General features: G+C 34.8%; 1 protein-coding gene across 3 annotated transcripts in view; it reads left to right on the forward strand.

Annotated features, from left to right (window-relative positions):
* Positions 1-20,065, forward strand: part of PCDH17 (protocadherin 17) — a 90,188-nt gene extending 70,123 nt beyond the window's left edge. For 2 of the 3 annotated variants that reach the window (XM_040056059.2, XM_040056061.2), the window contains exons 5-6: positions 7,637-7,711; positions 15,459-20,065. In XM_040056059.2, the coding sequence (XP_039911993.1) occupies positions 7,637-7,711; positions 15,459-16,141 (758 nt within the window). In that variant the 3' untranslated portion in view covers positions 16,142-20,065. Of the gene's footprint in view, positions 1-7,619; positions 7,712-15,458 lie in introns of all 3 variants that reach the window. The other variant, XM_040056062.2, reaches the window with a different exon arrangement.
* The last annotated feature ends 3,254 nt before the right edge of the window (positions 20,066-23,319 follow it).

Consider the following 23,319-nt stretch of genomic DNA (forward strand, 5'->3'; position numbering starts at 1 on the left):
ATAAAGAATATGTTACATGCAAAAGATGAACAACAGGATTTAGTGTGGTAAATAGATGTATGTCCCTGCAGAAATCAGATAACAAAGCAGAGAGAAAATTACTAACAAAAAAATGTTTCTTTACTACTCACAAACATTTGGCCTCAAAAGGCAGGTTGTCATTGACCCTCTGTACTGGATTACAGTTTTGCTAGAAGGAAGACTTGAATTTCAGTATTCATCCATGTCATCAAAGATGCATGTTGTAATCATAGCTAGAGCAGGCTAACTGGGACACTGAAGGCCTGTAGAAAATGCTTTATTTTCCTCACCAAAGTCAGAAAATAAAAAGTGACTAAGATATACATATCACTCTCTGTATGAAGTGTTTTATCCTGAATTTTTACCCCTTTGATTTCCTGTTTGAAATTTAATAGGCAATTACATCCCAGAACAACATTTGCTGATTGTTTTAGAAAACAGATTTTCACAGTAAGAAAAGTAAATATATTGTTTTAGATATGATTTTTTTCAAAGAAAGATTTCAAACAAATTAATTTCTAATGAATTAGTCATAGGAAACTTTAGGGAAGATGGTTTACATAAACATTTAAATTCGATATATTATTTTTCTCTCTTTTTTTTTAGTCTTGAAAATCAGACTTACATAAGAACTTTTTGTATCAGAGTGTTTAGCCTAACAAAGAATTGCCCTTTATTTTCCCATACTAGTTTTACTACTACTTATATATATATATATATATATATATATATATATATATATATATATAATTATTTTCTTTTTAATAGCCCTTAGCTACCAAAAAAACCCCTACATGATCTAAACCTGAAAATAACTACCCCAGGCATATTCTATCCCAATGTATCTTGTGAATATTAGCCTTACTTCTCTGTCCAGTAAAAGACCTGAAATACCTCTTGAAGCACAAGTGCAATAAACAGCAAATGAGCTCATTGTAGACAGTTTGTAACATCAAGCTGGAATTGAATTTATTTGTATATCAAGAAGACCAATAGGCTGCAGTCCCTAAATCTATGATGGATGATCAAATCTATGATATGTGGTAAAATTTCACTAAATCATTTGATAATGCAAATCCACTTAGAGGATTACCATCATTGGTTTTCCACTTGATTATTTTTAAAGAAAGATTAACTGCTAAATAAGTGTATTAGCTTTTCAGAGGAATGTGACTGGTATTTTATGAACAAAGTTGTTGACAGTTGCTTATCATCATAGTCTGACTCTCTGAGAAATGCAAACGTAATGTTGTTGAATCAAAAAGCACATGCCAAATTTTAACTGAGAATTTATTTAAAGAAGGAATATTTGTGTTGATTTTGAAAGCAACAGATTTAATGAATGAAAGAGCTCAACAGCCTTAAAATAAAAATTTTGAGATTAGGTATCTGAGAATGGACTCAGGAACTGGTGGGAATTCCAAATATGCTTCTCTATATCACTAGATTTATTTATATTGCAAGGTGTCCAGTACTCTGCTGTGTTCAGGTTCCAGCTAGATCTGTGAGCCAGCAGAGCCTGGGCTGCAAAAAGAAAGGTATAGCTGGACAGAAGATCTGGCTCTGCCCCCAGATTCCTTCAGGAGACAGGATGATGTTCTGGTTAAGTTGGCAATGTGCTGGTTTGCTCTGGAGGCAAAGTTGAGTTGATCATCTGATCTGGATTTCTCTTGCTAAATTTCTGAAATAAAAATAAAATAAAATGCCACTTCACACCACATCAAATATCTTGGTTTTGTAATTGTGGAAGAATCTATACATCAGCAAAGTCACTCTCTGCTGTGCTTCTGATATGAACTTGGAGTCAGAGCTGCAGCTGCATGAGGGGTCTGGATGCGCTACAATTTTCCTCAATTAAGAGCATCAGATCCCAATGCCTTCCTCCAGGCATTCAAAGTGCAGCAATTTGTCACAGATCTTAACTCTTTAAAAAAAATAGTAGTAGCTTGTTGTAAGCATGCTAGCACAGTATAAAGGAAGACGGAAATTTGTTTGCTTTTTCCTGAAAACAGCTCAGTAGAAAAATATCATCAAACTTGATCTAAAAGATATTTTGTGGATTTCCCAGAAGTTATATTGCTATTAGTTTGCAAAGGGACCATTTTCTTACCAATGTTAGCATAATGTGCATTAGGAGCATATTGTGGGAAAGGGGACTCTTTGCTGAGTTACACACTTCAATCCCACCTACACTAGTTTAGGAAATATTTGGCTCTTAGACTCAAAGCAGACAATTTTCTGAGTGCTGAAAAGCTTAACTCGGCTTACAACAAAAGGCAGACCAATTGATATATATCCCTAACACAGACATAGACAAATTCAGGACATCAACTCCATGCATGTGAAGATAGGTAGACCTGCCTATGAAGTGTTGTAGGTCTGTAGCCTTTCAATGGCATTCTGAATGGCTCCCTGAATCCATCCCTCTCCGTTGTCTCCAGAAATGACATAAGAATTCTAGCCTAATTTAAATTGTCAAAAATTGGTTTACGTGACTTTCTCTGTTTCTTGAATGAAATTACTCTTTTTTACAGCTGCTGCTATGTCACTGAGGAAACTAACAGTCAGCGTCTGAATCTACATCCTTTGGGCTTTTATTCAGTCCCTTGGCTGACAAGAACTCTCCCTTAAACAAGAGTTTAAATGGAAGTTCTCTCTGGTTTGTTTCCCTGTTGCATGATAATAAAGCTTTAGCAGGAGAAGTGAAAAAACCTATGGCCTGTCTTCCTACTCCCCAGGGTTTAATACACGTGGCAGGGGGAAGTCAGGTTCTTCAGAAGATCTCAGCTGTAGGAATAGCTTACTCTGAGTCCTAAATAGGCTTGCATAGTTGAATTAGGAAAGTCTATGCTTTATAGTCTTGCTCAAAGAAATAGATCTTAGTACAAGAAGTACCTTGAGGATACTCATCTCTGCTATCATGACTAATTTTGGATGTCAAACCAACAACTTTTTTTTACTTTTTTCTTCTCCCTCTATTTTACAGGAAGAACTCATTTCTGTGTGTTTTATCAATTAAAAGCTTTTTTTTTTTTTTTTTTTTTTTTTTTTTTTTTTTACTTTGCTGGGGGATTTTGAAATGAACATTGACACAAAGGTTAAAGTAACTTCAAAAGGCCTTCAATTTAGTATTAGTTCTATGCAACCACCTCCACCTTTCCGAGTATTACTGCTCTGCATGGTCTGTCTAACCAAAGAACCAAAGAACAAAATTTTCCATGCTCTTTGATCTTTTAAAACTATATTGAAATCTGAAATCAAGTGCTTTGCCTGAGTCTTGACTTTGCTGGCAACAGCAATCTGAATAATGTACTCACATGTAGAGTCCCCCTTATAACACCTAAAAAAACCCAAAAAACCACATATCTTCAGAATCAGTCCAGCTCTGTCTAGTAAATTATTAAAAGATCTGAAGTCTGATGGATAAAAGAGGAGTCATAAACAACGAAGAAAAGAAAAAAAAAATTTAAATAAAATTAAAATAAGAATAAATTTTTTTAAAAGTTCCAGGTAAAACACACAATTTGATTAAAAGTCTGTACAAAGTACAAATGTCATCCTAATATAAGAACATAATGTCTACCTAAAGTTACACAGAAAGCAAAGCTAAAGTATTTTTATTGTAGCCGTAGTGCATTGCACATCTTGCCAATAATGTAAAAACAATGCCACCAAAAAAAAAAAAAAAAAAAAAAAAAAATCACATCAATCCTTTCATTTCTTTCTTTCACATTACTCATCTAGGTTAGAGGGTTTCTACATAATAATAGTGGGGACAATTAAGTCTGTTTAACACAGAGACAGATGCCAGATGTATGCATGTAACAGTTATAGAGGAAGCATATGCATAGTATCAGCTCTACAAATAGTCAGGCTCCCTAGGCACTCAACAGTTTTGAAGCTAAGGGAGGGAATGTTTTTATGTTATAACATTTTCCCTTGGTGGTAGCAAATTAGCTGCCTTGTATCTATCTTCAGCTGGAACTGCAGAGAGTCACTTGAGAGCTTACAAATAAGTTTAGAGCTCTGCTAGACTGTTTCTTAGGTACCTGAGTAGTGGTACACATACAGCACCTGAGCACAAGCACCTGTGTAACAGGTGGACACAAACCAACAAAAAATGTTTGATTCTTTTTCCCATAAGACAAATTTTTCTTGCCTTAATTCCTTACAGAATTTGTTCAAGGTCAGGCTGAGTCTTACTTCTAGATATGGTGCTTTATTTTTGTCTCCTGGTGAATTAAAGCAATTCTTCTTCTTAAAGAAAAACAAAGCAAAGCTACATTTTTATTAGGAAACCCAGAGGCTGTTTTTGAAGAGCCATGCAGTAGGTATTTGGGCTCAGATTTCTCTGCTTTCCATTATCTGTGATACTCGGAATTCGAGATAATAATAACTGTACAGGCCTCTTGCCTCTTTTTTCCAATTAAAAAAAAAAAAACCCCAAACCACAAAAACAACAACAACAACAACAACAAAACACATGCCTGGGTGGAGGGGGACCCATTAAAATCAAGTCATGTTGTAGAGCATATATGAAACCCTAAATCAAGTAAATATTGTAGTGATAAATTCTAATAAATGAAAATATTACTTTAAATACCCTGAGAAAGTTGACAATATCTAGAATAAGTTTTACTCCATTTTATAGCATGCTGTTCCCATTTTTAGGGGTGTAGTATCTTCATAATCTCTGCAAAGATTTTCGTAAAGAATGTCTATAGATTGCTGTTAATTGGTTTTTTCTGAATTCTTCTGCAGCTTTAAATTTCGCAACTGTATCTTTTACTTGCTTTACCAGAGCAGTGTTTAACTTATCCAATGCTGATTGCCTTTGTAAGGTGTTCAGATAAGTAAGCTAAGGGCACAGCTAACAGAAATTACCGACTGCTTCTTACTTGGTGGTGATATTTTTAATGAGCTTTTAAGTCTATCTCCAAGACGAAAATACACTTTTTATAAGAACATGGCTCAGATTAGAGGTTGCTAGACACCAGAAAAATAGCTTCCAATACCTACTAGGCTTAAAAAGGGAAGACATTAGTGAAAACACAGAATGCATAATGACATCTTCAGAAATAGTTCCTCAAATTGGCAATTTTTCTTAAAGTTATCTTTTTTTGCATCAAAGTATTCTGAAATCAGTTAAGAAATTGAAGCTAAAACAAATGAAAAGATGACAAGTAAAAAGGTGAGTCTCAGTTGAGCAGCTGATCTGCTGCACATAATAGTAAGTAGAAGGAGAGATTTTTCTGTATTAGTGGTGTTAATATCTATAATCTCCTCAATCCTTGAAATACAAGAAGGTGATCTGTAACTTAGAGTTCTTGATGAAGGATCTGGGAAAAGGAAGATATGAATATTCTGAAGGTATCTCCAGTAGGTGTCTTTCAGAAATTAATCCACTGTTCACAGAGAATCTGAAAATGTGGTATTGAATCTGCTTACATGTATAATTCTCTTTGCCAAACTGGTTATATTTAGAGATCCAGATTTGAAAAAGACATCGTTAATTATCCTTTTTGATTGATTTAATTGGAGCACAATCCAGGCAGAAAGTTATGTAGGATAGCATTATGAAACTTAAATTACTAAGAGAATGTGCTTCTTCATAAAGTGACACAAGGGTAATCCTATTCTGCAAATCTCTTTTGAAGGTGGTAACAACACACCAACAATCTCCTAAGTAATAGTCTAAGGGACCCTCTAATCATATGATAATAAATATGTTACTTAGAATGGGAAGACTCTATATGAAACTGTCAAAAATTTCTTTCTTTTATAAGAAGATAATTCTGCATCCCTATGTCCAAGTGAGAGCTCCTTAAGACATCTAGACAACCTAAAGTTGTTTTTTTTCCTGAGAGCAACATCATGAAAAGTGTCCTTCCTCCTATTCTGTCAGATGCATTGTAAACCTTCCATTAAGTCCAATGTATATGAACCGCTTACAATATCAACCTTTAGAAGCAGAGGATGATACCCAGTAGGGTTTTCCATCTATTAGTATAGAACCAACATGGTCTCATTATGGCTGTTAAATGAGATTTTTAATGTAAATCCAAGGCATAATGGCAGGACTGTGGAGAAAAATACTCTCTTTCACCAAAGTGGCCAAATTTTGAATGGTTCAGCATCCATGCAGCCTTTGGAATTATTTTTATGAGATTTTGCAAAGGAAAACAGGTAGCATTTGAAGTGTGTTACTTCATTGATTTTGTTTTGGACAAAACCAGGCTCCTACACAGAGGTTGACAGACTTCCATTCAACAGAGTCTACCTACAGTCAGGGTGTAAACAGAGCCATCAAAAGGACATAGAGATTTCTTCAGAGACCTGTCATGTCTCTCTCCTCAGTGGCACTCTTCTCAGTCAATATCTGTAAACAAGTTGTCATTTCCTAATTTGAGGCAAGCTTGCAGAGCAAAAAGCTTGGTACCTTCTAATTAAAGATTTGTACACTGAGATAATTGGCAACCAGTAAGAAAGGTTCAGTGGTGTAACATATAGCTCCTCGCTGGTGGCTTGATGGTCTGACAGATGGAGATAGCGCCTTTAAATTATGGAGCTTTTAGACTGGTATTTTTAGGAAATGTCAACAGCATGATTATATTTTCATTAATGTTGTCTTTTCTTCCCATTCATTGCTTTTGTTTGTCATAATGACTTGTTACCTCTTGTCTATAACTATACAATCTGTTGATATTTGTACAGGCAGGATCACAATGGTCCTGGTTAATGACTAATAAGCACTGCCACACTACAATATGCAACATTTACTAAATTATGCAAATTAGATATGGAAATCATTGATACTTCAATTATTACTAGCTTACAATAAAATTAGTAAAAAGAATGTGAATATCATGCAAATTGTGCAAATTATTACACAAATTCAGTTAGGTTTCAGATTTTAGGGTCATTGCTTTTGTAGATGCTAGTGCTGAAACAATCCCGCTGTAATATCTTTGGCACTGCCTTGATCAAGAGTGAAAATGTGCTATATTAAAAATGTGCTTTCTATAAGATCCATGAGGCTGTTCTCTTCTGTTAATTACTGCAGTTTCGTTTTCATTCCTTCTCAGGAAGTAGCTTGGGGCTCTACAACAAAGATTTACGGTTTAAAATTATCAATGTGTCATATCGCTAAAGTCTCTCGGTAGCTTCTCAACTGAGTGCAGGGCTGGCAGAGCTAGCCTTTGTATATTTGCTACCTGCAGCCCTGGCCTAGGAAGACTTTCTTTTGTGGGTTGGGGAAGAGACCAAAATGACAGTTTCATGACTGTTGTATGATCTTTTCACTGCAAATTAGATTCAGGGCCAGCCAACCTATAGGGAAACATTGTAAATCAAGACTGGGTGTCCATTTTCTTCTTTCTCTTCTATTAGGAAGAAATGAGACGTACTTTTCACTAGTTAGACATTTTCAGTTCACTACCAACTATAAAATTGTGTGTTTGTACCACTGAGAAAAATAGTGAAAAATTTCAAGGGCTGTGAGCTGAGTTCGGACCACAGGTAGAAGCTGGTTTTCTGCTGCAGAAGTTTTGACATTGTGAATTTTGGAAGCAGAGCCTATCCCTGTCTGTGACTCACAGGTCTGATTTGCCTCCAGAACAGCAAGGCAGAGGCCAAAGACCCATTGTCGGGATCTGTGGACCAGCCCGCTGTGAGGATGGAAAATTTTCAGGTAACACAAATATTTGCTTTCTCTTATATTGTTTTTAAATAAAAATATGTGATTGTCATTAAATTGTAAACATACTTCTGTAAGAAATGATTTAAATTTTCCATAGAGGTCCCTGTAATCCTAAAATATTCCTCCAATATTCACGTTGTCTGGGACAAATATGAACTAGAATTAAATCCATAGGCCATCATGTTTTTGTGGCTTTTGAAGCATTTATTGTCATAAAAACGTAAAATATATATTGTCTTTATTCTGTGTCCAGAAAACAAGCAAACAAAACCGACTAAAAAACCCAACACCACCTGTGGGAAACTGTAAGGATTATAGACCTCAGAAACTTGTATTTATAATATTGGGAGAAAAACATGAGAGCTAAGAGGTTTAAAAATGTGGCAGTCCACTTTCATTTTACTGCCAGTCATTTTGCTAATCTGAGCAACATAATTGCTTTGCCTGACTGAAAGGGGCCTTTAAACAGCCAAGCCAATATAAATACTCAGATAGGAGACAGTTCTGTTTAATAACAGCAAGAGGAGTATAGAAGTATTTGTTTATCTCTGCTCATTTATGTCAAAATCAATTGTAATTAAACAGAAATCCAACCACAGAGGTAGTGCTTTAGCTGATTGTTCTCAATAGAAATGTCATATAGGCCCAGTGTTTAGGACATGCCAAAGCACACATTATTTGTCTCCTATAATAAATATCTACTTATATAATTTCCTGTTCTTTGGTAAAGACAATTCCCAGTCTCAAAAAAAAAAAAAAAAAAAAAAGAAATTCTGTGAGGTTTTCTGGTCATATTTTAGGAATTACCGAAGTTCTGAAAAGCAGAGTTAATTACATTCTCTGTTAGATATTATGTGGCATTTATTGTCCATCTGCTTACACATATGTACAGAAAACACAGATCTTTCATATCTATTTAAGGTGTTAAAAATATGAAGCATTACATTATTATATTAGTCTAAAACAAGTACTGGTGTTGGTGGAGGTTTTTAAAATAAAATTATAGAATGGTTTGTGTTGGAAGGGATCTTAAAGATCATTTAGTTCCAACCACCCTGTCATGAGCAGAGACATCTTCCACTAAACCAGTTTGCTCCAAGCCCCATCCAGCCCAGCCTTGGACACTTTCCAGGAATGGGACAACCTGTTCCAGTGCCTCACCACCCTCAGAGTAAAGAATACTGTGTTTGTGGTTAGACCAGAGAAATATAAGCTTTAGAGAATTTTGCACTCTGTTCCATTACTGAGTAAATTCTAAATGGAAATCTTTTCAATAATGAACACAAATTCACATCACCAAGGATGAATGGACTCAACCTCTTAAAAAAGTCAGTGTGAACTCTGTGTGCATTCATAGACAGATCTTTGTCATGTGAAAAAAGGTTCATCAAAGATGTGCTTTGCTATTCTCGGTAATGCAATGAAGAACAGAGCATTTCAAGAGTGAAGGTATTGTGAAACTGCATGCTTTCAAAAAGAAGGCAGCATATATTTTGAATTGGGTCCTCAGGTTTATTTTTTATTTGGACCTGTTTGTTGGTAGTCATTCCAGTCAATGGAATCAACCTATGAAGTATCCCTGACAATTAAGGCTTATTTTTATCTTCCACATTTATAGAAAGGAATTTTTTAAATAGTCAGTTAGAAGAAGGTGTTTATGCAATAGTAAAAACTGGACTTCCCTGGTCCTAGGACAATTAAAAATAAATTTCCTAGGACAATCAAAAATAACAAAAGCTACTGGCATTTTAAAATATTTTAGTGCTATTCATGTACTTATCTAGCCATATTCTTGTTTAATCTTAATCAGTGAGCAAATGGCAATAAAAAGCTACACTTTAAAGTATTTTGTGAGTAAGAAGTTCTAAGGAAAGAATACACTTTAATGACTATCAGTTCAGGTCTTATAAATTACAATTTACAGGTTTTGTGAGGAATAGGATGGCATAGAACTAGCTGTAGGTCTAAGTCTATGCCTATTTATATATATCCAGGCCTGCATATAGGGATAATCAGATTTTAGGTATACGTAGATTCATTTATTTACATATATATATAAACATATATGTATAAGTGTGTATATATATATTTATAGTAGGATTTCCCATGTATGGGAATCTTGACATTTAGTGTTAAATTATATGGAGTACTTCAAGACAGACTATAGTTCTCTTCATCCTATAAGTATAGTACATAAAATATTTATTGGAAATGTTTGCACACTAATGCTTACCTTACATTTGTTTTTCTGCTTTGTGTATATATTTAATTTAAATAATTCAGGGCCAGCTTAATTGCAGAAAACATTGTATTTATTGACTTGATTATTCTACTGAGTCACTGTTTAAAAAAATAATAATTCTTGAGTTTCTTCTTTGTTATCATTATGCAAATTTCATATAATTAGTGAGTCAAAATGAGATATCTGTTTTAGCCATTGAAAGGAGCCAGCTATCTAAAGCATTAATTAATTAACTTCATAGTGCAATATATATAGAGTAAAATCCATGCCCATAATTAATTCAGTTCACAATATTTATAAACAAAGAGTAGGAAATTGTAGATACCACAATAAAAGAATCTTTTTCATTTAGCTTGCTGTGGAAGGCAGATGTTAAATATAACTTCTCTGGTAATAGAATAAAATATGTAAGATATGTCTTCTGCTGTGCAAAAATACATACCTTGCATCACATTTTAAAAGTTGCAAATACAATTTTCATCCTACACCATCTTTAAATTTCCATCCAGAATATGTTTCCTATCTAGGCAACTGTTGTTTACAAATATCTTGTTTCTTTTTCTTTCTATGGCTGATAATTTAGCAGTTCTATTTTAGTGTATGTTCTCTCCTAAGTGCATGAAGCACTTCTGACTGTTTACCCTTAAAACTCCAGAGAGTTAGGAAAACCTCTAGACTGCTTCTGTTTATTGTACACACAAGCACTGTTAAGGGTTTATTTTCAACAGGAGGGAGACAAGCACAGAGATAAAGACTGATGGTGCATATCACTTTAGCAGCACATCTTGCTGTACAGCACGGCATATAACCTATTTTACATATATATATTTATATATTTACCTTTAAATTTATTCTATTTTCTCATATGTACTAATTTGGCCCTTGGTTGTGATAGTTCACTTCGTGTTTGTAGTTTCTGCTACTAGTACAAAAATCCCTGTTTGATTTTCTTCACTGTATGCTAACTGCAGCAGTCAAAATTACAGGCTAATGGTGAGACCAGCAGCTTATAATGTATGATAATCAATACTCAAAACCCATTCCCTATGATGTGACATAAAAGAGTGAAATGAAAAGACGGAGATTTTCAGGGCTTGAGCACCAGACCTCATGCAATGCAGGTGGGTTTCAATTCAGTTCAGGGTCATTCCATGTTTTTTTTGTTCTTTTTTGGCTTAATATTTAATTGAGTCACTGCTACCATGTCAAGGGAACAGAAATGTAAAGTTAGTTGATACAGTGAGTAGAAATGCAAGCATAAAAATTGCTTTAACAAATACAGGAAAGGAGAAGGGGAAAGAAGATAGAGCATGCAATATATACATAACATATTTATGCTATATATCTCTGTAAATTAGAGATTGCCAGCAAACTTTGTATTTTTGTTTGCAGTAATGAATAATCTAAACGCTGTACAGGGCCCCTCCTCATAGCAGTATATGTGTATGCACGTATGTGGGAGCTAAAAATATAAGTCTTCAAACATAACTTGGTTTCAATAAATTAACCTAATGAGTACTGAAAATCTCAAAGCATAGTTTTTGACACAGTGCTGAATACCTACTGAATAAGTTTACAGTGCTTATTTCCATTCACTGAGAATTTGTCTGATCTTTACCTTTCATCTGAGTTTGTTTGTTTCAATCTTAGTTCAGAGAATATTTATTTTTTTAAAGAAATACAGTTCAGTTTAGAGTTTTAGAAAATGAATCAGTGTCAAAATAGAATTTCCTAGTTCTATATTACATATATATGTGTATGTGTGTTGTCAATGGACATAACAGATAATTTATATCTGTATGAATATTTGTTTAATGTATTTTAAGATAATAGAACATAGAACTACTACCTGAAAGAGTTTTCCTTCTAGAGATGGCCTTTTTGTGGTATAATAAAATAGAATGTAATGCATTTTTGGGTGAGAAAGGAAGGAGCAAGGAGGGATCCTGCTTTGATAGAGTAATTGAAAAGAGAGGAGCAGAGAAAAGTACTGGTCCATTGATTGTGCAATTCTCAGTATTTTATGGTAGATAACATGCAGCAGGATTTTATTTTTGTCTTTTGTTATAAAGCAACAAAATTCTTTACAAATTTCCACACAAAGGATAGTTAAGCTTACAACACAAAAGTTAGTTGGAAAGCTGATCAGTTGCTTAGGTAAACTTTGAAAAGTACCAGAAAGTTTTTACTTCAAGAATTGTCATGATTTCCATATAAGAGAAAATAACTTTATATATTAGGAAAAATCCTGAAGAAAAAAACTTATTTCTCCTATTTCTGTGAGCTTGCCACAAATCTACCCTGAAAGATCAGGAAGACGAGGGTGTTTTTAAGTGATATAGATTTGATTTGTTTTGTGGAATTTTATGCTTTTGGGTGGGTTTCTTTGGAGGAAGTAGTTTGGTTGTTTGGGATTTTTTTTTTTTCTATTTTTTTCTTTTTTTCTTTTTAGGGAGGGGGAGAGAGAGAGAGAGAGAGAGAGAGAGTAGCAATTTCCCTTGGCTGTTTTAAAGCAGCAGCTGTTTGGTGCTATAGAAGGTCCAGAAAACTAGATATGGAGAACTTTAGTGGAGGTGAACTAATGGGTGGAATGAGGTATACCGCTATGTCCTTCATTTGTACGGCTCCCATTTCATTAAGCAATTGCCACACATATGTTGTCTGTGTGGTTTTGCATACCAATGCCATCTCATTCAAGTGAATTAAAATCAAATACAACAAGCCTTAATGTCTTCCTTAAAATATTTTCAGTTCTGCCACTTTGTTACAGTCCCAAGGTTGGGGTTATTTTACTCCTGGTTTTCATCATGATAATTTTAGTTTTTATTAGATACTAAAACCAGTGTGTGGGTTAGTTTTCTTTGAAGATCATAGAATCATTAAATGGTTTAGGTCAAAAAGAACCTTGAAATATCTACCATGGGCAGGAATGTCCACCACCTTGCTCAAGGTCCTGTCCAACCTGTCCTTGATACCTTCCACTGATGAGACCCACAATTTCTCTAGGAAATCTGTTCCAGTGTCTCACTGCTCTCATATCAAAGAGCTTCTACCTCATGTACAACCTATATCTGCTTTCTTTCAGTTGATGCAGTCCAGGACACAATCAGCTGTCTGGGCTGTGAGCACACACTGCTGGATCATGTCCAACTTTTCATCCACCAGTGTCCTCAATCCTTCTCAACAGGTCTGCTCTCAATCTGTCCATCCCCCAGTCTGTATTGATACTGGTGACTTCTCCAACCCAGGTGCAGGACCTAGCCCTTGGACTTGTTGAATTTCATGATGTTCACATGGCCCCCACCTCTCAAGCCTGTCACAGTCCCTTCCCTCTAGCGAACCAGATGCACCACTCAGCTTGTTGTGATCCTAGGGTGCATTCAGTTCCATATTCTATCTCATTAATGCTGATAATAAGTAAAGTGGGTCCAAATGTGGACTCTGGAGGGACACCTCTCATTATGGTTTCTACTTGGACATTGAGCCATTGACTACAACTGTTTGCATGTGACCATCCAGCCACTACTTTATTGATCTGACAGTCCATCATCAAATCCATCAATTTAGCACTAAGAATATTGTGGCTGTATCAATATTTGACTGTATCAAAAGCCTTACAAAATACTTTGCCTTGTCCACTGATGCATTCACTCCATTCAGCAGAAAGCCACTAGATTAGTCAGATGCAATCTGTCCTCAATGAAGCTTTGTTGTCTGTGACTAATCACCTCCCCATCTTACATGTTTTGATACATCTTCCAGGAAGATCTGTTCCATGATTTTACCAGGTACATAGCTGACTCATCTCTATGAATTTTATGTTTAATGCCTTTACGTTGCATCCTTTTCCTCAACAATGACTTTGTTCTGCTGTCCCTGTACCTAATTCTCTCTTGTTTTTTTTATTTTTTCTGGGTTTACACCAGACTTAGATTTTAAAGTCCTCAAGGAAGGGAGCACATATACAGAATGGCACTTTTTCACACAACCATATCATTAACAAGTATCAGTTCTGAGCAAATTATTCCAGTTTAACATCACTGTGACATAATACAATTTTAATTTAAGAAGTCCTATTTATTAGTATTTTTTTAGAAATGTGAAAAACTGTTTACACTCCTGGATTCCCATAGATCCCCTTTGGTGTTTCTTTTCTCATGTTTCTGCAATGCAATCACCCATTAATCAGATATAAGATTACTTGGAATTTATTTTCTAATTTAGAAAGATGATGATTGCTTAAATTATCCTCATCTTTGGGTCAACACGTTTATTCTGCTTTTCTGAAGACTTGTATGTGTGAAGACTCTGTATGTATGTTGTCTAACTGGAAGTTCATGCATTTTCTAAACACTAAATTCTTAACAAAAAATGAGTGTTGAACCCATCTGCCCATTTTGTGAAAGAAAAATTATTAATAGCTAAAGGTCAATGTATAGTTAACTGAAACCTAGAGATAATAAAAATATTTATTGTATTTTTTGTTGTTGTTGTTGTTCCTGATACTTGGTTAGAGTTTTGAGTACAATAATAAGACAGGAAATATTGCCCCAAATGTAATTATTTAATGTAAATGACAAACAAGCCAAGGTTTTTAAACAGAAAATGTTTTTTGAATTGCATAATAGGAACTACCAAAGCTTATGTTTTGAAAGTGTAGTGAAGAAATCTCATTTAACTATATTTTTTGAAGAAAATAAGAATATAGAAATCCTATCTGAAAATATCATCAGTTCAAATAGTGTGTCACCATTTGTCATTCTTCCAAATTGTATGTATTGAGCAAATCCATTTTCACTTAGTTGCACCAAAACAAAAAAGGGGAAAACTGATTATATGATCCATACTCACGTCTAATAAAATTGCAATATGCACTTTTTGACAAGCTTATATTTAATGCATGCTGATGGAAGATTCTAGTTCTCTGTTCTCAGCAGGAAAAGTAGGCTTTTTCAGAAAACCTTTTTATTTGGGGACTGTCACACAACATAACAATTACAAATGAAATGGAAGTGACAAAAAAGGAGAAGCAGCTTGCTGATTTTTATGAAGTGTTTGTGTTACCAGAAAGGCAGTCACTGCTCAGTTATTTGATTTGAAAAATTAATCCGTATAATTCCTTTTGAATTCCCTAAGTACTGTTCACTCTTTTCTAGTGTGAGTTTTACAGAACAAAGCCTAAAAGATTTCTACAGCAGATTAGTTTACAGATGAAGTTCAATTCCACTGAGAATCAGTCTCTAATGACCCCTTTATACTTCCATTGGACAATGTGAATGCTTTAATATGTGGAGAACAGAGTTAAATAAATCTATTGTCTCAACTAACAGGTTTATGCAAACCTTCTGAAATATTTTAATTATAGCTTCTTCTTTTTCTCCATAATTAAGCAACCAGATGTCAATTAAGCCCATCATGTGATGATCATAGCCTATCCATTAGCCTAAATAAATCCACTTATAATTAGAGTTTTTCTCTTTCTCCTTTGTTTTGCAGAACAAGAAGAATGTGTTAACTGCACAGATGAATGCAGAGTGCTTGGTCATTCTGACAGGTGTTGGATGCCACAGTTCCCTGCAGCCAGTCAGGCTGAGAATGCAGATTATCGCACAAATCTCTTTGTACCCACAGTTGAAGCTAATGTTGAGACTGAGACATATGAAACTGTGAATCCCACTGGGAAAAAGACATTTTGTACATTTGGGAAAGACAAGAGAGAGCACACTATTCTCATTGCCAATGTTAAACCTTACTTAAAAGCCAAACGTGCCCTGAGTCCTCTGCTTCAGGAGGTTCCCTCAGCATCGAGCAGCCCAACCAAGACATGCATTGAGCCTTGCACCTCAACAAAAGGACCACTGGATGGTTGTGAAGTGAAATCAGGAGCCTTGGCTGAACCAAGCAGCCAGTACTTGTCAACTGACAGTCAGTATCTATCGCCCAGTAAACAGTCAAAGGACGCTTCCTTCATTGCGTCAGATCAGATGGCTAGGGCCTTTGCAGATGTGCACTCCCGAGTGAGCCGAGACTCGAGTGAGATGGACTCTGTTCTGGAGCAGTTAGACCGTTCAGCCCGGGATCTAGGCAGGGAGTCGGTGGATGCCGAGGAAGTTGTGAGAGAAATAGACAAGCTTTTGCAGGACTGTCGGGGAAGTGACCCTGTGGCCATCAGAAAGTGAGGGGGAAAATAAGGACAGGCTGGCAGTTGCGTTCCTCTTCTGCTGATTGAAAATAAATAAATAATTTCCCTGGTTGTAACAGAATTACAAGAATGAAGGAAGACCAATGCTGCTTTAAGGCTTTTAGTGAACATCTGAAGTGCCCACAAGTATGTTCTTTTCACTGCTCTTTCTTTTTGACAGATAACACTGGTTTCATTTTGACCAAACTTTCATTAGGACAGAGTCAAGTACACCAAGAACAAAATGAAAGAAGGAAAGACAGTGCCATTTTGACAATCTGATAGGAAGGTGTGAGAAAAATGGGATGGAAATACGTCTGATACTTTAAGACTGTCCTCAATAGCTGATGCTGACTTTACTGTTTACCTATAAACCCCAAGAAAAACAGGGTTGAATAATGCTGATCTGTGGTGAATTTCCAGCAGCCATCACAGACTTCTACTGAAAGTCCTATAAAGAGTTCTTGTTGTAGTCCAAGTGACACCAAACATTAACATTCATTTGTGGTAAAAATTTATGTACAAAGTTATCTGCCACAAATACGAAAAAAAGAAAAAAAGAAAAAGAAAAAAAAGAACGCTAAAACAAAAAAGAACCATTCCAGATCATTATTCAAGAAAACATATCCTCATTAATGAAACACTACATATCATATTAAGGTTAAATGTAAAAAGATATAGTCCATCTTGTCCTGCACACACATAAACAAACTCACCCAATAAAATTAAAAATAAAAAAAAATTAATATCTATTTAGCGTTTTAGTGTCCAACAAAGCTATAAATAGTTAGTGATAAGTTTAAAAAAAAAAAAAAAAGAAAAAAAAAGAAAAAAAAGGAAATGAAATAAAGCTGGGGAAAAAGGAATTACCTTAAGGGTATATACAGAAAATAAATTAACATTATTAACACTTTTTTATTCATTTGTGGACACTAAAATAGCTCAGGAAAGTGAAAATGTCAACCATCCACAAAAATCACATGGTCATTTAAATGTGCAAATGTAAGAAGATTCAGTGTGTTTACATCAAATGACATATTTTTATTGATTTATTGCAGATTCAGTGCATATGAGCCAAATTGTTGAGTGTATAAGAGCTATATTGTGTATTTTATTAAATTAATATATAGTTGTGTTGCAAAAATATTTGGGCTTATATTGTAAATGGCAAGTGTTGCCTCAGTAGCTGTCGAACTCTATGAGTTTTGTTTTTTCCTGCTTCCTTTTCCCCATGGAATATGGGAAGCAGCGCCTCAGAGCAAAGTCTCTTGTTTAATGTATGGTCTACGAAGTACTGCAGTACATAATCTGTTCAAAATATGTTTGAGTGAGCTGATGGAGCTAGCTGAACAGCCTACAAATACATCCATCAGTCATGGTTATGTGCAAGTCCTTGTAGAAGCTTCTATTGCAAACCCACGTTTAATAAGAAAAATGACACCCGAACCAACATCTGGAAACTCCTTGGGCTTCTCTTTTTCCCAACATATGCAGCCAGCCTGTTCAATGTAAGATATTTGATTGAATTCTTCAGAGATGCCACCATTTTCAAAGTTTTGGTATTAAGTTTATAGAGCTGAAAAATACGCCAGTGTCAACGTGGCATAAGCAGTATTTTATCTGATTCTTTAGAATGTGCAATAGCTTACTGCAGTTCTAGATAAATACTGCTTACTCTGGGTCATGGTTTTAGTCAGGTTTTCACTTGATCTGAATAATATATGCAGGACCACAGAATAACTTGGGATATAGTTTCTACTTTTTAGTATTGTTTCCTAAAAGTGTTTTTATTGCATTTGAAAAATTCAAAATTACTTTCAGATGGAACTTAGAAAAGAACAAATGAACTTTAACAGTACAAGAAACAGAAGAATAAAATGTTAGCTCAGGATTTGTCCCATATATATTCCAGATGCTCTGCTGGAGATACCACTATGGTTTATTATTTAAAAACTATGTATTTGGTTTCTTAAATTTGATCTGTACTATAGAAACATTTATAAAAGGGGTTGGCAATCTGAAATACTACAAGCTATAGTTTTTTTATCAGTTCAAGAAAAAAAAGTTGACCCAACAGACTATTTTGGTTTGGGGATTGCATTTAAATGGCGATTTTAGCTAGTCAGTCCTACAATGAATTATCTTTGGGAGACACCAAATCTGACTATTTTATTTTATCTCCTGTTAAAAAATGTCCACAATTACATGCAAAAGGAAGGACCTTGTACATGTCTTATCAAGCTACTCTCCATGTTTTGGACAATTTATGTATCTAAAACGTGGTGTTGTCTGTGTTATATAATTTTGGTTTTGGGTTTTTTTTTGGTTTTTTTTGGCCAGAAGACCGGGGATTGGTTTTGCTTATAGCTTGATAGCTTGAAATTCCATAGTGGAGAGGATTCTTATTGTTTGATCAGTCTTTTCTACGTATTTCTGTGGTGCCCACCACTTCAGTGTCTGTGCACCAAGTCTTTAGCTCTGCCAGTGAGATCCATTATCCAGCAAAATCTAAGCCAGTATGTAAATGCTGTCAAGTGATGGAGGTTTGTGTATTTTATAAATTATTTTAACACTGAGTAACCAATTGTACAATTCATTGTATGTTTCTGAAGACATAAAACCACAACATTCTGAGAAAGGGCTGTGCCAATGTAAGAGGAATTTACCTTAAGGCTCTCTGTCACTAATGATTTACTAGCTTTAGCTGTTTAACACATTATCTGTATTTAGTAGTGACTATTTATTTACCACTCTGAAATAATTCAGAATTCATGACTCACAGCTTTATAGAAGAGTTTAGGAAATCTTGCTTTCATTTAATTTGTCTTTCAACTGCCTTGTTTTGTCAACTCTGACATACTGCTTCCCAGTATAAGATTATCCTAGGTTAAAAAAATTATTTCACAATTTAGAGCAGATACATAATGAACAATAAACCAGCAGAGCTTATACAATGTAGTTTTGCTGGTTCAGTCAAAATTAGCGTGATTTTGTGTGAAGGACATACTGCACACAAAAGACTTTAAAGTGTTTTTTCTCCGTGGTATCTCTACTATCACCACTGGATAAAGAGGCAGAAATGAAAGATAAAGTTTATTAATTATTTCTCTCATTTTTTACACACATGCTTTATAAGACTGAAAGGAAATATCTGTCAAAAGATTATAAAAGGAAGGTGGAGTTAAGGGGGGTAAGTAAAGCAACTAATAAATTTGTACTGTACACTGTGAATAGCAAATAAGGCGTTCTGTATCTTTTTTAATTAAAAGAAGCCAGCAACTGGGAGTTCCTTATACAATTGGCCAATCAAATCAGAACTCAAAATCAAACCTTTTTTTTTCCTTTTTTTTTTTCTTAATTGGCATATTTATGAGGAAACAGATTCTCCTGAACTGTGATTTGCCACTTAAGAATAGAGGCTTCCCAATCCAAGTTACCCCTAAAAGTCAAACTTTGTTCATAGTGTAGCAAGATACACTATTCAAAGAAGCTTTCATGTTGCTTGCTGTCAAATGGAAGGGAAATTGCAGAGGTCAAGGAGGGGTCTGAAGCCTAGCATAACATACACACACTCATTATTGTTTAACTGCTTTCTTTTGACATCAGGCAGCAGTTATTATTGCATTAATTTAAATGGGAGTTTTGGCTATCAAGATTTGTTGACTTGAAGTGTAATTGAATGAAATCTGATAAAGGTTTTGACTTCTCTGGCCCAATTGTGATACAGGTTGGCATTCTCATTTATCAGCCCCTGTCTCCCCATATGGCTCAAAGTTGCACCAATGACTGGTGAGTGACACAAAAAACCCAAACAAAAGCAGCATACATTGTATGGATTTTCTCAACCGCTATTGTTTAATGGCTGTGTTTAATGTGACCTATCTGGAAAATGAGGACTACGAATAAAAAGCGATTACTAATAGTGGTGTTGCCTGCTTTTGCATTCATTAACGCAGAATAAACGTGTTAAACACTGCATACCACAGGGAGCCTGATGGTAATTACTTTGGAAAAGCAACTTGTGGCAACGTGGCTGTTACAGCTAGTTATCAGTTTGCCAAAAAAATGACAGATCCTGCTTCATTTATTAGAAATGTGTAACCGTTTTCTCTCAACAGGAAAGGAGAAGAGTTTTCATCAAGCTGGGTAGGTTTATCTTCTAAGTACCTGATACACTGAAAACCTACAGGCTGTTATTTGCTCATAGAAACATGGAGCTGAATAAAGGATATTTTGGTTTAGTACACTGGTGTGAGTCCACCAGAAACATTATAAATGGGGTAGGGCTGTAAGTTCTTAAAGACTGTCAGCCTAGCAGGAGAGATCAAAACACTGCTTGAGTATACAAGAGAAGGACAACCTGAAGAATGCAAGGAATTGGGTTTTGCTTTTTAACTTTTTTTATTGTGCCTTGCTTAAGAGTGTGAGTAATTTTATTCATGTTGCTGTAAACAATGTGACAAATTGCTGGGAAAATATTACTAAGTCCTATGTCTGGGGGGTTTCTTAGTTTGTTGATATAATTTAACACTTTCATTAACCTCTTTTGTTTGGTTGGGTTTTGATGAATCTGAGTATTATGATCAATCCCTCAGAATGTCTAATCCTGTGTGACGTACCGATGACATACCAAATAGTGTAAAACCTTTAAACCAGAATTTTTAGGATTTTTTTTTTTTTTTTTAGTAATTAAGGATATAGACATTGCTTTTGACAGCTAAATAGGATTTCAGTTTGTTCAGCATACTACAGGCATTATAAAGGTGTGTGCTATTCCTGCAGACAGAATTATCTTTTACCCACTGCATTTTTTCTGCAAGTCTCCTTGCCAGAAGCAAAACCAGCCTGCATCTAGTTAGCTGCCCATCTTGGGCACTGAAACCCAACAATGTTCTCTCCCCTCTTTCCTGCTACATCTATCTGTCTTTCTAAAGATTGATTTCCAAAATCTAGCAAGCCACTGTCTGTGCAGAGTCCTGATGGAATGTACCTTATGCTGCTGATGACCTCACTGGTCATGGGATGTTACTTTTACTGCCTTCAACTGTGTGTGATTCAGAGCCTGGCTGGATCCACAGTATATGTAGAACAAGTCATAAACCATCCTGGCTTTTCTTTACCCTGAATACAGAGTCATTGATTTCTCATTTGGAAAGTGGCCAGTCTGTCAAACAGAGATTCTTAGATCTCCTTTAAGTCAGCCACGTATTATTGCTTCAGGGTGTTCACTCATGGGATAAATACCCTATCCTTATCCTTTATTGAGTCTAAGGCATGAAAGCAGCTGAAAGCTTATTTCTTCAGTTAGTAATGTTTCCCTAAAAATGAAATTTCTCCAGTAGAAAGGACAACTGTCTGCTGTACGCGTAGTTTGATTTGTGAAAGGTCACCTTAGTTTCAGTAGTGCATGAAGAAATGGATCAGGGAATTAATGAGCCATCTAAGATTTTTCTGAGATTTATATTCCATAATGCATATGCTATGATTCAGGGAAAAGAGCACAGCATCTTGGTTTTTTTATTGTTGATGGTTCCTGATAATGCTTGGCTTGCAAAAATATTTAGCTCAAATTTTGGGGATAATATTTTTCTCTGTTTGGGAGACAAATTATTTTTAATATTTTTAAGAAGATTTTTTTTTTTCCTAAATACTTACTAGTCAAATGTTGGTTCCTTTGTTACTTTGTGAAAATGGTGTTCTGACATGGTTTCCCCCTTTACCTTCTTTACATTAGAGATATTACCTTTGATATGGGAAAGACTCCAAAATGTCTGCAAAATTCTTAAAATTATCTCGGTAAGAGCTAATAGGATAGGACTAGCTTGAAACACAAATGATTGGACAGCAGATTCAGATGTTGACCTACTAAGGAAAGGAATAATGAAAACTCCATTTCTGTAAATATATTTTATTTAATAATTTGAACACTAACTCTATGGAAATTTTGTTATAGTGCCCCTGCTGAACAGCTACCAGGGAACTAGGGGAAAAGTTGGTCAGTAATTCTCAATGTTTTCCAAATTAAATGCAACACTGAAGTTGTATCTAGAAATCAATTGATTGCTGTAGCAGTATAGAAATGTCTGCAACAAGAAATACTCCTAACAAATTTGCAATTATATTTTGTAATACCTGTACATTTTCCATCTTTTTATAGGCAATCACACACAGACGTCTTTTCAATGGTCTGATTTGAGAGCAAAAAAAAAAAAGATCACTAAGCTGGCATCAGCACTGAAATAAAAACACTATATGTGTCTGACCATCAGGAAATGACATCTATTTCTGTCGATAGGAAAATGTTCCATGCATATATTTTTTAAGCCTTTTGCAATCCATCAAAGCATCAACATTTCTACAAGTGACCCTATTCATCATCACTCTTTTCTTTTTATATATCCATTTAAAATTATTTACACTGAAAATTTATCTAATGTAGAGAATTTAGAGTAGATTTCTTATTCATCTTCACACTTCTTACCACCATATAATAAAAAATATTCATCATAATATTTGTAGATAAGACCTCAATTTATTTATTGAAATTCTTTGGTTTAAAATTTAATTAAAACTGCTGAACTGTATTAAGACAATATTTTTATTTTCCAATTTAAATACTTAATTTTTTATTAACAAATTCTTCATTCACTATTGTGAGTTCAATGGGGAATCTTATTATGAGTAATGCAATAAGCTAGTCAGCTCTTTCTTGATAATTAAACATATAACCATTTCATTGACAGTGAAAATTATTTACTTTGGAATTTTTTGTAGTGAAATTATGAGAAAAAATAATCTGATATGTGTATTCTGGTTAACTAATACATTTAACATCCTCTAAATATAATGCAGTTCAAAGTAGTGGTATTTCATTATGAATATATGTTTTGGGACTGTCTCAGACCAGATGGGAAATTGTATTTACTCTGAATACCCTTTAACTCTCTGTGCTTGAAGATGCATTGGCTATATGAATGATTCTGTATTCCCTTGCCCCTCATTTTAAATTGAGAACAAAAGTAATTTAAGCACTCCTATATAATTTATTAAGGATTTGTAGAATACCATGTGAATATAGTAAATACAGCAGAGAAGAATATATGCAAAACTATTTTAACAACATTACCATACCATTGTACTATAAGAGATGTAGAACAGAGATTAGCAACTCTTAAT

The sequence above is a fragment of the Hirundo rustica genome, chromosome 2 (assembly GCF_015227805.2).
Source record: "Hirundo rustica isolate bHirRus1 chromosome 2, bHirRus1.pri.v3, whole genome shotgun sequence".
Lineage (NCBI taxonomy): Eukaryota > Metazoa > Chordata > Aves > Passeriformes > Hirundinidae > Hirundo > Hirundo rustica.